The 18,249-nt window shown below is 40.5% G+C and overlaps 1 protein-coding gene across 1 annotated transcript in view; it reads left to right on the plus strand.

Annotated features, from left to right (window-relative positions):
* Window positions 1-18,249, plus strand: part of fbxo38 (F-box protein 38) — a 67,967-nt gene that overhangs the window by 11,536 nt on the left and 38,182 nt on the right. Inside the window, exons 4-10 of the mRNA XM_042418005.1 lie at window positions 3,725-3,888; window positions 5,718-5,883; window positions 6,086-6,361; window positions 11,221-11,314; window positions 11,776-11,906; window positions 12,412-12,582; window positions 12,836-12,978. Coding sequence (XP_042273939.1) covers window positions 3,725-3,888; window positions 5,718-5,883; window positions 6,086-6,361; window positions 11,221-11,314; window positions 11,776-11,906; window positions 12,412-12,582; window positions 12,836-12,978 — 1,145 coding nt within the window. The remainder of the gene's footprint in view (window positions 1-3,724; window positions 3,889-5,717; window positions 5,884-6,085; window positions 6,362-11,220; window positions 11,315-11,775; window positions 11,907-12,411; window positions 12,583-12,835; window positions 12,979-18,249) is intronic.

The raw sequence follows: 18,249 nt of genomic DNA on the forward strand, positions 1-18,249 counted from the left end.
TGCCCCCCCCCTAATCATGACGTTTTAGGCAAGACTCTGAGTTATATTTTGTGTATCAGCTCCTGCGTCAAGTATAAATAACAAGACACTGGCTAAATGCAGCCTCAGTTTGTGCTTCTCACACAGAGCTGCTGGTTGCGTTAGCAAGCCTGATTAGGTGACAGGAGATAGACGACGTTATACATGAACGGGAGATTTGTTACTCTTCTGTGGCAGTAGGGCTGTTTGATATGACAATATACATCGTGTGACGAGAGAAAAATGTTTATTGTTTCATATTTTGCTCTATCGTTTATATCGTTGTGACGCAAATCACACTCTCACTACCAGTGCTCCCTCTCTTCATTCACTCTTGAGCTCACTTGAACACAGCTGCTCTCTCTCTCTGCTGCTCTCAGCTTTCACTCTCTTTTCTCTCATCTTTTTTAAAGTTGGGAAGCTGACAGAAAAGTCTAACTTAACTTTTAATGTTATCAAACGAAGCGAAATGTCCTCCTCTCATTCTAGTAACGTCTTTGTCCTCCCTCATGGCAGAGTTTACACCTCTGATCAGTCTGATCTTCATCATGTCTCTGAATCTGGAACACCTGCATGCTTTGTAAAAGCACACACAGAGGCGGCTTCATGCCGGCGGGGGGAGATGGAGGGGATGGACCAACTATTTATTCATTGAATTAAAATGCACTATATCAGGATAGGTATCGTTATTGGCATATGAAATGACCTATATTGGGATATGAAATTTTGGTGGCCCAGCCCAATGTGGCAGTAAACATAATACATAGGCCTGCTGATAACTGTGCTATATTAAGAGCTTAACAAGATATTCAAGGATGACGACTGTAACAATAACCATGATTAACAACTTCAGACTGGGGTGAAAGATGGGCAGTGACTCTGCTGTCCTGGCCGAGATGAGACCACGGGGTCTTCAGAGTGACGGGGCAGCCAGTCGTCCAGAGGCAGAGAGGCATAAGGGTCATGTCTGAGTTAGGGATGTGACGATATGTGTATTTTTCCCAAACTATCACGGTATGGACTTCACAGTTTGGTGCATGCAGTTGTACGAAGAATATGCTCTGTGACCGAAACAATTACTGTCAAAATAGTTTAATAATCCAATTAATCATACATGCAGAACAATAATTCTAGATTGCGAGTTCCACCTGGAACGTTTCGGCAGAGCACCACTAGCATGCTCATGGGTGTGTTAGCCAATTTAGCCAAGGTAGTCTGCGTTGGCTACCCTGCCGTCAGAATGACAAACGAGAGACTCATAACACTAACTGAGTGCAACATTGTTATTAAATTATGCTTTGTTATCTCCGTAGTGAAACAATACTGCATCTCCCCATACCCCTCCCCTCCCCTCCCCTCCCTGTGACGGTCAGCTTTTCTCTCCCTTTCACTCCGCTTTTGGGTCTCACTCGCTTACCACATGTTTCAAGACTCTAAGAAACCTGAGTCCTTGGTTGTTCGCTCCTCATTGTGAAATCCCATCCATGGACTCAGGTTAACAAAACTAGAGATCCCCCTCTTCTCATTCTCATTCTCTTCTCATACTCTCTGCCACTCAGCTCTCTGCTCTCTGGTGTGGCCAGCTCACAGCATACTCACACAGAACTCTTTTCTTTACGGCAGAAGATGAGAGCCTGCCTAAGACTAAGACTCAGTAACTAAGTTATTTAGTGCCAGCAGCTACCACACAAGTCTGCTGGCTGATTTAACAAGTACAGGAGCCATGAAGCAGAGTTGGCTTGCTGCTAACTCTATAAGGACTGCACAAAGGAGTGACCTGGGCCCTCTGACCTGCACGACTGGAGCACCATCTACCTAGCAAGGCCTGCATCCTTGGAGCCAAACTCATCTCGGCCTGACTCATCCACAGATTTGCCAGCTAAGCAGCAGCACACCATAAAGCATCTCTCTCCCTCCATGGACTTGGTAACAACTGGGCATAGCTTAGTAACATATAGTGTAGCATAGCACAGCTAAGCAAGACTGTTTAACTCGATCAAAGCACTGTACATGTATGATTTGGCTAATGTTATTCAGTGAACTATTGTTGTGATGTCCTTGTTGTGATGGTCAGGTTATTGCATAGCCACACCGCTAAGTTAATGTTAGCATGCTTAACACATGTTACATCCAGTAACTAGGCCTTGCATGCAACTAACCTCTTCCTAACCTGGCACCTTTATCCTACACCGATTGGTCTTGAACAGAGAACCACACAGTTAAGAGGTTTAAAACCTAGCTTTGCAAACTTTGGTTCAGGCAGCACATGTGGCCCAATACACCACATGGTCTGGCCTTTTGTCTCTCTGGTTCTCTTTGTCAGCCATATTGTCTGCATGCCATGTGCTCAGTCACCAGGTGACTTCAGCCCTACACACGCACACACATACACATACACTTGTATATATGTACCCATAGCTAGATTAATATTGTGTTTTGTTCTTTTACCTTTTTGTTAAATAAATGGTTTTGGACATACCTGTTGTCTGTTTTAATGTTGCACAAGAATGAGTTTTGCCAACCTCTGCTCTGCAAAGAACTCCAAAATCCTTCAACCTTAACTAGCTATTGATATGATGATTTTGTTTATAGTTATTAAGTTAATTATTAATCAAAGTTCCAAATTGATAGATTAGTACACTTTGAGACTGAATTGGCTATCTTTTTCCCTGAGTCCAGGTGGTGGCCTGTTATTATTAATTCTTATTAATAATTTTATTGATTTTAATAATTACTAATTATCTTTGATCATTAATTATTGCTGATTGCCAAACTTGTAGCCAAGGCCCAACACTGCCTTTCAGTGAAGCCATTCAGAACAATTTACCAATAACAATATATTTGAATTCTGATGTGGTCAGACAGCACATCGTAAGAACCAGTTCTGAGAGAGAAAAACGTAGATAAAAAATATCTCAGTAAAAGTAGTTGGTCCCTTTGACTGATTTATTATATATGACATCATTAGATTATGAATAGTGAAGCATCAGCGTGTAAGCAGCATGTTACTGTTGTAGCTGCTGGAAGTGGAGCTAGTTTGAAGTATTTTATATACAGTTAGATCATAAATCAGCATAAAACAGCTGGCAGTGTTTCCTTGCAAGAAACAGGTTGTTTCTTGTTCCACTGCAGCACAGCTATATTGTTTCAGTAATACTTACAGTCAATGAGCCATTGTGAGATGTTTACATTTTTTCAAAAAGAAAGACCAAAACTGTATTTTCTACCTTTCTCTTTTTTTCCCTGCTGTACCGAAATCGCGCTGAAACGTGACCCCAAAACTGAGGTACATACCAAACCGTGAACTTGGTGTACCATTACATCTCTAGTCTGAGTGTAATGTTTAGGCCCCAAATATGGTCCACGCAAGTACGTGAACACATACGCTTCGAGCTATGCAAGTTCAATTTCACGTGTAGTTACATTGTGGAGTGTGACACCTGAAAAATCTTAACACAAGTGTGACCTGCAGTTAGAGGCAATTGCAAGAAATAACAAGAGAAAGCTGACCGCTTCCTTTTGGGTTCACTTCCATATGTATAGGCATACTTACAATACTTTATCACCTCTTCATTCAGACAGCAATGCAATTGAAAATACTGTTCTGAGTGCCTCATCAAAATGCATGGGTTTGGACGGGGATAAATTCTCCATCCTCCCTTGTGAGATTTTGAGTAAAGGGTCTGAGTTGTGTTTTCTGGTTTAGGTTTCACAGACAGCAGCTTTCTGCTCCTTTTGAAGAAGATGCCAGATCTGGAGCAGCTATATGGCCTCCACCCTCGATACCTGGAGAGGAGAAGAGTCCGAGGTTACGAGGCTTTCAGTATACCTGGAGTCCTGGAGGCACTACAATTCTGTCCCAGTCTGCTGGTCAGTATGCATTGTGAGGATGATACCCTACTATAGGGAGGTGCAGCACTGATTGGTTCCTCCTCTTTGGTTGTTGGTGTTTGAATCAGTGAAGTGTCCTTCTGAAAGTGTTTGGTTGTATTAGAAATGTGTATATTCTTGGTATTTTAAGGAACACAGCGGCATGTCTGTGCCTTACAGGCTTGTGATAAATCTCTAGTCTGTAGAGAATCAGTCTTTGCTCTAGAGTTTAGTGAGACACTGACAGACGTTCAGCACTTTTGTAGTTAACAGACTGGTACGGTAGGTCTTCTCAAGTTAGTTCCTCTATTCAGTCAGTGACTTTAACACATTCTTATACCCCATTCATACTGACACAGCTGCATCAGGGGTCTTTGTAAATGGGTCAGTGCTGACTGTCCTTCACGACTCTCCTCTTGACCAGGGTTGGACGTGGGTCAGAAGCTGCCTGGCTTTGGTAAACTGGCTTTTCCTGTTGGAAAGGAGGGATGGATGTAACATGACAAAGTGCACAGTGAACTCAGGAGTCACACATTTCTCCGTTCTCTAAACTTTGGAGCTAACCCCCTTCACTTTTCCAGCATTTGGGAAAACAACAAACTTGATTTTTTTAGCATTTATTAACTGTTGCACTGGAGTCTGTACTGTACATTTACTGCCTGACTTACTGCTAACTTTTTCCTCTGCTCCGCTCGCATCCACTGTCACTTTCCTGCCGCTTGCTCTTTCCCACTCACTACGCAAACATACTACGCAATGCTGTATTCCTTAACGGAGTTATGCTACCAATAGTTTCACAGGCAACGACACAGAGGTAGACTCACGTACCGGGACAGCGCTGCACAGAGACTCCATAACGCTATTGATTTCCAAATGAATGGATATTTGGCGTTATTTCTGACATTAAAAAAATATTTTTTTGGCCTGGCGGGAGTTCTTGTTGTTTAATTATAGGAGAAACACTGATTCAGTAACCGTTTAGTATGTTCAGTAAACGCTCTGTAAACATTGAGTACAGTTACCCAGCAGACCTAGCAGTCTCCATTAGGTTGGGCGAGTTCAAAGTTGAAAACAACAGGGGTGTTTTGAATACAAAGTCTGTCCCTCCTGCCGCAGGAAATAATGGATTAATTCTGGAAGGCTACTGATGCAGCAATTTTCTCCTTATGAAAGTAACACAGAGATTATTTGACCAATGAGCATTTGATCGGATGAGAGCATATCGATCAACTAATTGACCAGTTGACCAGGAGACTGCAGCCCTATTAATCTGGTGATTATGCAGTGTAATTCAAAGGTTTGTTAGTGAAGTGTATGAGTACTATACTGCAGAATGGAGTCTCTAACAGTTAGAAGCAGGGTGACAGCTGTCTCATATTAATGGGTCTAACACGTCCTACATGTGTCTGTTATCTGTATTATTCAGCTAGCCTGCTTTTAGAGACATATATTAACAACCTAAGTGGGTTAAAAAAACAATAAACAGTAAAATCTGACTGAGAAATGTTTAAAGCCCTTTTAACTTGTGTGTTAAACAGATTACTGTGCAGTTGAGAATACTTTTTGGTTTGGACCAAATTCTTCACAGGATGAAAACAAAAACAGCCTTTGGACCTTGATTTAAGATCTTTTGTCAATTTAGGTTGAGAATAAATGTTCATGCTTATACTTACTACTTACTAGGTTTATATACTAGATTTTTGAAGCTAGATTTGAAGCTTCCGCATGACACAGTCCTCTTCAGTGGAGCGAAAACTATGAGAGAAGCTAGTTAGTGGACCTTGAGATGAAGCTTTTTTGTCAGATAACCTTATTTGACTTTATCTCAGGGTGTGGAGACATCCCATCTAGAGCTGGTGGAGGCCATATGGAACTACATGCCCCAGGTTCACATACTGGGAAAATTCCGCAACCGTAATGGGGCTTTTCCCATTCCTGCTGAGAACAAACTGACCATCCCCATAACTGCAAAAATCCAAACCCTGCATCTAGTGGGTGAGTTGGACATCACAACAAACTGACAGTTAATGCTACTGCCTCCATATTACAGTGTATGAGCATGGGTTTGTGATGAACAAACTGGCCTGAAGAATGTTCTTGTTAGTTTAAATGCCATGGGGCCTATACTGTTTCACCTTAAGTTTTAAAAATACCATAGCTGTATTGATATATCTCATATAGTGTTTGTTTGTTGTAGGTGTGAATGTCCCAGAGATCCCTTGTGTATCCATGCTGCGCCACCTTTACCTGAAGTGGGTCCGTCTTACCAAACCACAGCCGTTTAAGGACTTTCTGTGTGTGAGCCTGAGAACCTTTGTCATGCGGAACTGTGCAGGGCCAACCAACTCCCTCAAATATGTTCCCCTGGTTACTGGTTTAGCATCAGCCCGGAACCTGGAGCAGCTGGAGCTTGTGAGAGTTCCCTTCCTGGGAGGGCTGATCCAACATGTGGTAGAGGATAGCTGGAGATCAGGTGAGGAGAGCATGTGTTTATATAAAGCCCTATGTGTTGCTTTTACCAGACATACATCACTGCTAGGATCAAATCATTGTTTTTTGGGGTCATTTGTTGACAATAAAAAGGCCTTGTACTTAATGGTCAGCTCATTATTCATTATCATTCTTCAGCAGAAATCTGGCTGCTAACCACAGTATTCTTTATTCCCTGACATGATAAAGGAAGTTACAGGTCCTGTTCACATGGAAGTTTAATCAGATTACTGCTCAAGTATAAGCCTTCAGTGACCGTTTTGACAGCACCTGTCACCAAAAATTATTGGCGGGACGTTGAAGTCATTCATACATACAGATACAAAATAGTCGGCTGTCTCTGGCCTGTCATGAATCTGTAGTTTTGTATGTTTGTTGTGTTGAGCACGTAAATCACATACTCTGCTCTGACTGGGCAGTTGTTTTCTGACCTAGCCACCACACTAATGAACAACAATATCAGTGATTTGTTTCCTCATGTCATTCTTTCAGTCTCGACAGCTCATTAAAGGTATACTATGTAGGAATTGTCGGTTATCACAACATTCAAGGTTGGCCCCTCCTCCCCAGCCCAATTAGCCGGAGAGAGAGAGAGAGCAGTGGTCAAGCGAGCTAGATAAGGAATGTAGAGGCTGAATGGCGCTTGTGAGAATGAAGCTGTGAATCACAGTAATAAAACATTATTAACAGCAGAGAAGGAAGATGGAGAAGCAGGGGGAACACGAAATTAAATGAAAACACAGTGATGTCACCCACCCACTGCCCAAAGGTTGCAGAAGCATCCCAAACACAGCAAAATACAAGAAAATAATAACTTACCGGCAGTGGGTCATAAATGATGATTGCGAGGGATAACTTTTGTATGAGTCTATACATTGTTTTTAAGGAAAATCCTTAGGACTATCATTTAAGAAATTACGATACCAGTACTGATATCAGTATCCTCAAAAGTGATACCGATACCAATATAGTACTTCATTTGGTACCTTTTTTTTCTACTTCATTCGATACCCATCATGTGAATGGAAGCATTCAGTTGCGTAAAATACCACCACTCCTCCCCATCCAAATGATTTTTACATGAATACATTTTGAAAGTGTCCAAATAACTGTAAACATGTACAATGAAGTATTATCACCACAGACTATATGGGTTGTAGCTGCTGCAGGAATGGGCCAATAACATGTTGCATTAAATCAAAGAACACTTGTGGTGATTAGCTGTAAGCAAAACCATACAAATAGTCATTTTTTTCTAGATCTGGGTACAAAAAGAAAAAATGCAGGTATTGTTTGAATGGAGAAGTTTCGATACTACTTGGTACTGGGTTATTTCAGTTGATACCTTAAAGGTATCAAGTACAGATACCTAGTCGTCCTAAAATCCTGTATAGTATACCTTTAAATACATGTCAAATACAATACATTGTTTACCTTTAAAGGACCAGTGTGTAGGATTTAGTGTGTAGAAACATGGCGGACTCTGAGGAAGGGGACCTGCTCCCTATGTAGATATAAAGGGCTCATTCTAAGGTAACGAAAACACAATGATTCTAATTACTAATTAAAACATACTTCTGAATGTTACATTCCATTTCTGCCAAGTTGGTTCTGCTAGACACCACTAAGTTCTACACACTTCACCTTTAATCAAAACGAACATGTTATTTAAGTTATTTCACATAGTGGAGTGGAGTAGTGAACAACTATGTGCTTCAGTTTCCACATGAATCAAAATCATCATGAGTGCAGTTGACTCTTGCTGGTTGTCACTTGCACTGTGTCAGAGGACATTTGCATGAAGTTGCACCTTTTTCAACTTTCCCCTTTAGTGAAGCTGGGCACTTTTTAATTCTCTCTAGCTCAGTGGGGCGCACTGGGCTATAAAGTCAGGTCTCTTTCACAATGAAAAGCAGCCCAGCTTTTCAGTCCGTATATATACAGTGCTGCTTGAAAGTTTGTGAGTCCTTTAGAATTTTCTGTATTTCTGCATAAATATGTCCTAGTCCTAAAACTAGATAAAGTGAACCCAATTAAACAAATGAGACAAAAAACGCTTTTCATTTATTTATTGAGGAAAATTATCCAATCTTACATATTTGTGGAGGCAAAAGTATGTGAACCCTTGCTTTCAGTAACTGGTGTGACCCCCTTTTGCAGCAATAACTTCAACCAAATGTTTCCAGTAACTGTTTGTCAGCCCTGCACATCAGCTTGGAGGAATTTTAGCTCATTCCTCCTTATAGAACAGTCTCAACTCAGGGATGTTGTGGGCTTCTTTGCATGAACTGCGTGCTTCAGGTCCTTCCACAGCATTTCTATAGGATTAAGGTCAGGACTTTGACTTGGCCATTCCAAAACATTATCTTTCTTCTGCTCTAACCATTCTTTGGTGGAATGACTTATGTCCTTAGTGTTGTTTTCTTACTGCATGACCCACTTTCTGCTGAGCTTCAGTTCACAGATGGATACCTCGACATTTTCCTGTAGGATGTGCTGGTACAACTCAGAACTCATAGCTCCTTCAATGATTGCAAGCTGTCCTGGTCCAGAGGCAGCAAAGCAGGGTTAAGGTTCTTATGCTGGAATGCAGTGTTTGCTCATCGCCAAACATAACGCTTCATTAATTAAAGCCAAAGAGTTTGATTTTGGTCTCATCCAACGTTTCAATCGCCTTCTGGCTTATCCATGTGATCATGAGCAAACTGTAGATGGCAGCAATTTTCTTTTTGGATAGAGGTGGCTTTCTCCTTACAACTCTGCTATGTGCACCATTTATGTTCAATGTTCTCTTAGATCATTTTCCTTAATTAATAAATGAACAAGTGTAAGGTTTTTGTCTCATTTGTTTAACTGATGTCTCTTTATCAAGTTTTAGGGCTTGAATGGGAATCTGGTCATGTTTAAGGTCATATTTTTGCAGAAATAGAACAAATTCTAAAGGGTTCACTGTATAAATATTTTTTTTCAGTAGTAATGTTTTTTTCAATTTGAAGACACAAATTTTGCATTATATTCGCTGATATTTTTTTGGCTGATTATAGATTGACCAAATTGGGTCATTATTCAAGTTTCATTCACAAACCATTATGGCACAGTTTTCATGTAAAAAGATGAAGCATAACTATGTCCTTCATGCAGTATTTCAATGCTGGATTGAGAGAGGGCCAGAACACTGAATAACAAGTTATGGCCTGAACCCTAGTGAAGCTGCACTACACAGGAGTTGATTCAGTTCCCTATGGTGTATAGATACGACATGTAGAATTTAAACAGCATGTTGATAAGTTTTTTACTTTAGTATACTTGTGTACACCCTGTCAGTTCGAACATCATGTTTGGTGTCATTTTTCCCCTCATCATGTATTCATGTAAGAGAGGAACCAATCTTTTGAGGATGGGCAGCGCAAGTGCTTCAAGGTCAAAAAGTTAGTCTGGAGGCCTGAAGTGGGAACAATGGTTGCTAAAGTGCATGTAAACACTGCACGGGATATTCTAAATTGCTTCAATCAATTTCATATTTGGAACTAACAGTTTAAGTCCTTGTATGTGGGTTAGGACTTGATCAAATCGCTATTTGTCAAGTCTGTCTTAAAACAGACAAATTAGTCAGGTGCCATTATGAACATTGAAAGACGTTTTGCTTGCCCTAATCATTCCTCCTGTTTATACTGATCATCTGAAGATTCTTCACTATGAACTGTCAATGAAAACATTGCATCAAAAGTAGCAACAGTATTCTAAGTTTATCTGAAGCTTATATGAGGCTTCAGCAGTTTGAAGCCCCTTTTACACAGCCTGTTCAAGGTGGGAATGCTTCACTTTTATTCCGCCTCACTGGTCTTTATAAAGGTACGGACACAGAGTGGGGGGACAGAGTTGCACTGCCAATAAGCCGGCTACGGAGGTAGTCACAGAGCTGGATCAACATCTGTGTAAAAGTGACAGCTGGCACAGTGGGACAGGGAGCTGATGCTGGTGTGTTACACGTCACACCTCTGAATCCAGAACACCGGCATCATGCTATGTAGCACACATGGCTTTATGACAGATCTTTTTTACAGATACAGTATAATGTGGGATCTCTGTATAAAAGAGCCTTGAGTGAAATGGATATCATCAAGTCTTTTTAGGACAAAATTCGGTGTGAATAAGAAGTTGGGCGGCTGCATTCTGGACCAGTTGCAATCTGTTGATGGAGCTTGCACTGATGCCATAGTGGAGTGAGTTGCAATAGTCAAGATATGAGGAAATGCAGGCGTGGGTCAGTGTTTCAGCAGCAGGGCGTGTAAGAGAGGGCCTGATCTTTGCAATATTGCAAAGGCGGTAGAGAGAGGATTTGATAATTGGATGTGGGGCTCAAGGGAGAGGATGGGGTCAAGGGTCACACAAAGGTTACAGGCCTGAGAGGATGGGGAGACAGCGGTACCATCAATGATGAGTGTGAATATGTTGGTTCTGCTGAGGGTGGACTTGGACCTGATGGGGACGAGTTCAGTTTTGTCACCGTTGAGCTTGAGAAAATTTTGTTGCATCCAGACTTTTATTGTCAGGAATTAATGTGGGAGAGGGGTTGGTTGTGGGGGTATTTGGTGCTGTGGTATATCTGAGTGTCATCAGCATAGCACTGGAAATCCAAATTGAAGTGGTGGAGAATCTGACAGAGAGGGAGGATGTAAATGATGAAGAGTAGTGGGCCGAGTACGGAACCTTGGGGAACGCTGTGTGTTACTGTGGATATGACAGAGGAGTGCATGTGAAGAGAAATTAAGTGTGATATGTTGGAGAGGTATGTTTTTGTGTGTGTTGCTTCTCTGTAATGCTGCTTATGTGTCTCTCCAGGTGGATTTCGTAACCTTCACACCATTGTGTTTGGAGCCTGTAAGAACGCTTTGGAGGTGGACTTGGGCTACCTTGTCATCACTGCTGCTCGCAGGTCCTTAGCCAATCATCAACTCCTCAATTTAGCTGAGAGGAAAACACTTCTTGATATACAGCTTATGTTCTTGAAGAAAAATGCAGTCTTGCAGTCAGCAGTATGTAACAAAGTAAATGAACATCCAAAGTAAGAAGTTCAGACTAGTGATACATATAGTGCAGTATATGACATTGTCAAGGCCAATACCCAGTTTTACACTGAAGTTCCTCATAGGCAGTATGTTTTGTCAGTATTGCAAATATTTGTGAGCAGTATATTAGTAGACAAATACCATATCAGAATAATTACCACAGCATTATCTTGTTATCCATATATTTTAACATTTACTTAATGTACATTGTGAAGTTTTCTTGTAAACAAAAAATTTCTAAATTTGTAAAACAATATTGTTTTAATGGTTTAGTAGGGATGGACATAAATGTATACATTTAAATTGATGATTTCTGTGTGTTTAACAGGCTTCATGAGCTGCGTATCCAGCCTTCACTGACTAAAGATGGAGTCTTTTCAGCTCTCAAGATGGCTGAACTAGAGTTTCCTCAGTTTGAGACACTTCATCTGGGATATGTGGATGAGTTCCTGCTGCAATGTTAGTTAATACTCTCAGATACCACCAGGCTTAGAGGAGAGATGACAGAAATTAGTGGCTTCTTCTGTACTTCATTGTCTTGCCATCATTTTATTTTGGTTGATTTTTGTTTTGGTTTTTTGTTTGTTTGTTTTTTTATTGAGTAATGATTTTTTTGGAATTTTGCACACAGAGGTGATGCAGACAAGAAACTGTAAGGGAGAGAGCGGGATACCAAAGGTCCCCAATTGGATCTTAGTATATGGTGTTTCGTCTTAACCACCATACCACTTGGACGCTCCTGTGAGCATTCATTCTAACTGGCATTACTCATAAGGCAGTCTTGTCTCTCCAAAGTCAGTTTGTTGTGAATATTGTGGCCCAAATGACTGAATTTGCATTGGCAGGAAGGAGGTAGGAAGTAATTGTACCAAAATGTGTGACCATTTTGGTGTAAATTATTGATAACTGATTCAGTTTATAGGTTTGTGAAAAAGTGCAACGTCTTGTGTGTGTTTAAATGCAGGTAAGATGAGTCATTCGGAACTGGTGAAATACGGTCTGGCTGATGTCATTGAGAACCCAGGCATCATCACGGATATTGGCATAAAGGTGGTGAACGAGGTGTTCACTAATATTAAATACCTGCTCATCTACAACTGTCCTCACCTGCATAACCCTCATCACTGGATCACAGGTAAAACATACTCCTGACTCACTCTCCACACGAGTTCTCACCACTACTTGCCTAACTTCAGTCACACATGGCCCGAAAAATGAATGCTCATATATTCGTTGTGTGCTCAGTTTCTGTAATAAAAAAACTGTACTGGATACCAAGTGGAACCTTCATTAATCTGCTGTCTCCCATCCTTCTCGTTGAGTCATTGAAAAGTGAAGTGCTGTCATACTCTGTCTAGCTCTTATGTTCTACCCGTTTGGGTCTTCAGATCAGTCCAGATGGAGCCGTCTTGTTGATCTCACTCTGGTTCGCTGTCATGCTATCAAACTGGAATCCTTCTCCCAGTTCATAGAGTTACTGCCCAGTCTGGAGTTTATCTGTCTGGACCAGATGTTTAGAGAACCACCCAAGGTATACAGTATGTTTATAAGCACACACATACACACACCTTTCACATGCATTCATGTATATCTTACACATACCTATAGCCTTTTATAGAATATATGCCTCAAGCATTTGTTCTGAATCCCACTTATACTCAACATCCTTCATCCTTTAACTATACTGTATATGACTAGCTGTTTTACTATAAAGCTTTCTATAGCAGAACCACACTGTTATGTTCACTCTTCATTATTATTGTTATTATTATTGTGTAAGAAATGCAAAAAGAATAATTTTGACCCTAGGCCAGTAATTAAGATTGGCATCTCTTGGCACCTTGTGCCTCGTTTCCAGATGACCACGCTGGTAGGTTTATATCTTAAGTAGTAACATCTCCTGCAAGTCCTGTAGGTGTTTTGTATGGTTTAGTCTGGTTTCTGTTCATGTACTTGAAGATTAGGTTTTCTTGAGATGTTGTGTACATCACTTTGGCCCTGTGGTGGCCTTTGAAAGGAGAGTCATGGGCATGTTTGGACATTACCCACCACTGGTCTGAATCACTGGAGCAGGAGGGGTAAATGCATCTGATCCAGGTATTAATGGAGCCTTAAAGAGGTTTGAGTGCCTGTCCCACCCACCTCACCTCCCTCTTCCCTCTGCAGTGTGTCAGCTACCATGGCAACTGTTGAGTTTGAACCCTGGAGAAATATGGCTGATGGAGAGAACATAGTGGTGCCCAAGTGCAGCAAACACACCAAACATATTGTTGTTTATTATTTATACACAAAGATGTCTACATACTGTGTAACTGTGATGTCGTCTCAGCAGGTCTGGGTTTGTGTTGGTTGAGCTGTAGTTGGCTGCAGTGTGGAGCCATCAGCGGATTTTAGTTAGTGCACAGCACGGAGCAGACATGCTTCGGATGAGTCTTTGTGGATGCCGCAGTGACAAATCACTGCTGAGGCAGAGTCAAGCTGTGAAAGAGGCTTCTTGTCAGCTTTACTCCTAGCTTGGCCATACTGCTGTCTGCAAGCAGGCCAAGATCCAGTTTAAGCATTGCTGTCTTCTTCAAAGTGACATTTCAGTTTGAGTTGAGGATTCAGGCTTTTGCTGGCTTCTTGTAATCTTAATGGAGTGCCGAATAAACTTTCCTGACTGCACTCAGATCTTTATTCAACAGTGGCACAAACTTCAAATCAGATCAAATAGTTAAAATCGATCAGATCGTTACAAATCAAATAAAAACAAACTGGACGTGTTTTAAAAGATTGAAATATGCGCATACTTGGTCGAAAACAAAAAGAAAAGAGATGTCTTAATAGAAGGATTGTGTCTTGGTTCATGAGTTTTTGGAGGCCAGCTCTTAAAAAATCCCTTTGTGGTTGTTTTTATGAGTTTAGACAAGACAGGCAGAGTTTCTGTGTTTTTAAATGTTTTCGCGTTCGCGAGTTCTAATAAATATGGATTTTCTTTGTTTTGGGACTTTGTAGGTGTGGCTGATACTTTGACTTTAGAGTGGCAAATTTCTTTTTTTACGGTGGGGAATTCAATTTTGAGTTTAAAATGCAAAATTCACACTTCAGAATCACTAATGTCTGAATACTTCATGTCACATTGTCAACAGTATATTTTAAAACCATAAAAAAACAATTTAGCATTATACGTTTATTTCATAGTAAGTCAATCCCTCCTATCAACATACCAAACATTAACATTCATATTACAGTACTTGTGATGTTTAGACATTGAACTTTCATTGATTCAATCTTTTCAAACCAAAAAAAGTTTAAATCAACAATTATGTGGTTAGATTTAAAAACTTTCAGAAACATTATTTCAATTAAAGCTGCAAGTAGCGATGAACAGGCCCTCACACTTCTCGCACATCAGAGGGAGGGCAGCTGTGTTATCACTATTTGAGGTCTGTTGCCAAGGCTCTTAATTGTCAGGATTATCAGACATTGTGTGCATGGGTAAAATATTATTTCCTGTGTGCAGTATGTGGCACTAGAGATGACTTATCAGAAATTGTGTATATATTTGATGAACTGCGGACGTGGCCGAAATTATTGGTACTCTTGCATTTTATTAAAATAATGCACCATTCACTAAAAAGCTTCACAATTTAACATTTTGAAGGTCTTTAGTTGTCACCTACCAAATTTGAAGTTGTTCGGGTTAAATCTATAGGAGGAGTTTGTTAAATGCCTGTCAATGGTTTCACTTCATGAAAAAAATGCAAAGTAGACTCAAAATGGCTTACTTCCTGTTGGATTTAGAGTATGGCTCCAAGAGGCTTTTTTTTAAAATTGGGAGACAGTACATCTGCCTACCAAATTTCATATATCTACGTCAAATTTAAAGGTGGGGGCTTTGACTTTGAAATTTCCTAGGGGGCGCCCTTGAGCCATTTGTCCACACCCAAACCCAAGACCCATATCAGTGTGTGCCACTTCTGATGCATGTGCAAAGTTTCATGAGTTTTCAAGCACCCCTAGCACCTGCTAAAAGTAATAAGGTGGCGCTATAGAGCCAACAAGCCACGCCCTAACCCATATCACCATACTAACTGAAATTTTTAGTAGTTTGAACATAGTTGCAAAGTTTTGCGAGTTTTCGCGCACCTAAAGGCCTCAAACATGTTCGTAAAATAAAAATTGACGTACGAAATCTAAAATGGCTGACTTTCTGTTGGGCAAAAAAATAAGTATTATGTCAAGAATGATGAGCGCATGAACCCACTGAATTTCACCAACAAAGAAACTTTGTTCCAAAATGGTCCTGCGTTTGGGGGCGCTAAGGAGCCGGCTGGCCATGCCTGAGCCCAATCACTACAGAAGTTTGCAATTTTCACCAGTTCTGAGGTGTGTGCCAGTTTTCGTGAGTTTTGAAACATCCCAAGACCCTTAAAAATGCAATGGTGTGGGGTAATAATAATAATCGATAATAATAATTGTTGGGTCACCAGCTGACCACATGTTTCAAGACTCTAAGAAACAAAGGGAGTCCTCAAGAAACTTTCCCCAGTCCTTGATTGTTCACACCCAAGTGTGAACCCCACCCATGGACCCAAGTTAACAAAACTAGAGATTCCCCTCTTCCTTTTTCTCTGTCCCCACATGGCTGCTGCTGGAGCAGCTCTGCTGCTCAGCTCTCTGCTCTCTACTGTGGCCTGCTCACAGCAGACACACACAGAACTCTTTTCTTTATAGCAGAAGACGTGAGAGCCTACATAAGACTCAGTAACTAAGTTATCTAGATCCAGCAGCTACCACACAAGTCTGCTGGTGGATTGAACAATCACAGGAGCCACGAAGCAGAGTTAGCTTGCTGCTAACTCTATAAGGACTGCACAAAGGAGTGACCTGGGCCCTCTGACCTGCTCAACTGGAGCACCGATACCCAGCCATAGAGCCAAACTCTTCTCAGCCTGACTCATTCATGGATTCACAAAGCATCTCTCTCCCTCCTTGGAATCGGCAACAACTAGGCATAGCCTAGTAACTTATAGTGTAGAATAGCACGGCTAAGCAAGAATGTTAAACTCAATCAATGTACTGTACATGTATTGATTTGGCTAAAGTTATTCATTGAACTATTGTTGTGATGTCCTTGTTGTGATGGTCAGATTATTGTATAGTCACACTGCTAAGTTAATGTTGGAATGCTTAACACAAGTTACATCCAGTAACTAGGCCTTGCATGCAACTAACCTCTTCCTAACCTGGCACCTTTAGTCTACACCAGTTGACTTTGAACAGAGAACCGCACAGTTAAGAGGTTTAAAACCTAGCTTTGCAAACTTTGGTTCAGGCAGCACATGTAGTCCAATACATCACATGGGGTACGTCTCAAGTCTCTTATTTTATGTCTCCTTGCTCCTCGCCTGAACTGCAAGTTGTTCTTGATGCGCCATTTTGGATATGGATTGGATATCATTTATTGATTGGACGCTGCAGCTGATATGACTGATCTAATACATCACTGCAGTTTAATACCGAAGCAGAGACAGATTACAGATTAAATTTAAGTGTATCACTCCCAAGTTTTATGCTTTACTTGTTTTCTGATTCATTATATAGTTAAAAATCTGTTAATTGTTTAGTCTGATCAACAAAAGAACCATAAACAACTTTCCTCGTTTATTAGAAAGATTTTTCTTTTCATGATCTGTTATTTCCTCCATTAAACTGTTTCTTGCTGACAGACAGACTCTTCATGACTTTAATTTTATCCATAATAACAGTTAAACACATTTATATTTTGCGTCTTGGATTGTCATTTCCATTCAGTGACATGTGAGGCTGAAAATTCTTGAGCGTCGGGTTTGATATGAGATATATAATTTACATTTTCCCTGAAACATTTAGCCAAATTCATATTTTCCAGTGTTCAGAAGACACCATGATCATATTCTGGGTTATTGAATAATGAATTCACTATCAGGATTATCAAAAAATACAGATGCAAATAATCAATAAATAGTATGAATGCATTCTGCGAATAGAAATGGTTCCTGTGCCTCTGAGCAGGACATAGGACACAATATAAATGCAGAATGCAGGTTTTTATTTAGGTGTTTGTTAAACAGGTAACAGGCTTCAGAGAGAAAACAGCTGCTCTAGTGGTGATAACTGTGAACCTTTATAAGTGTCAGCACAGTGCACATGTGTGCAGACACAAACTCCATCAGGAGTCTCTACAGCTCTTAAAGCTGACTGACTGTCATCAGAAACGGACGTCGCTTCACATGACGCTTCGGAGGAGAGGACATCTCATGTCTCTTAAAACATATTTCCTTGATTCCTCTCTGCTTGCTTGGTTTCCTTGCGTCTCTCCTTGCATCCACAGTGGGAGGGACTAAGGGGGAAATATTGGATTGGATATACATGTTGTCTCTTTAATGTAGCACAAGATTTTGCCAACCTCTGCTCTGCAAAGAACTCCAAAATCCTTCAACTTTAGCTATCTTAAGCTTAATTATTATGATAATTTTGGTTACAGTTATTACGTTAATTATTAATCAGAGTTCCAAATTGATAGCTTAGTAGTAGAAAGGAAGTAGTAGACTAGTAAGTAGACTGAATTGGCTATCTTTTTTCCTGACTCCAGGGTGGTGCCCTGTTATTATTAATTCTTATTAATAATGTCTATTGATTTTAATAATCAGTAATTATCTTTGATAATTATTATTTATTGCTGACAGCCAAACTTTTAGCCAAGGCCCAACATAATTTAATAATAATAACAATAATAATAATAATCATCTTTACAAAAACAATAGGGGCACCTGGCACT

Source organism: Thunnus maccoyii, chromosome 8, assembly GCF_910596095.1.
Source record: "Thunnus maccoyii chromosome 8, fThuMac1.1, whole genome shotgun sequence".
Lineage (NCBI taxonomy): Eukaryota > Metazoa > Chordata > Actinopteri > Scombriformes > Scombridae > Thunnus > Thunnus maccoyii.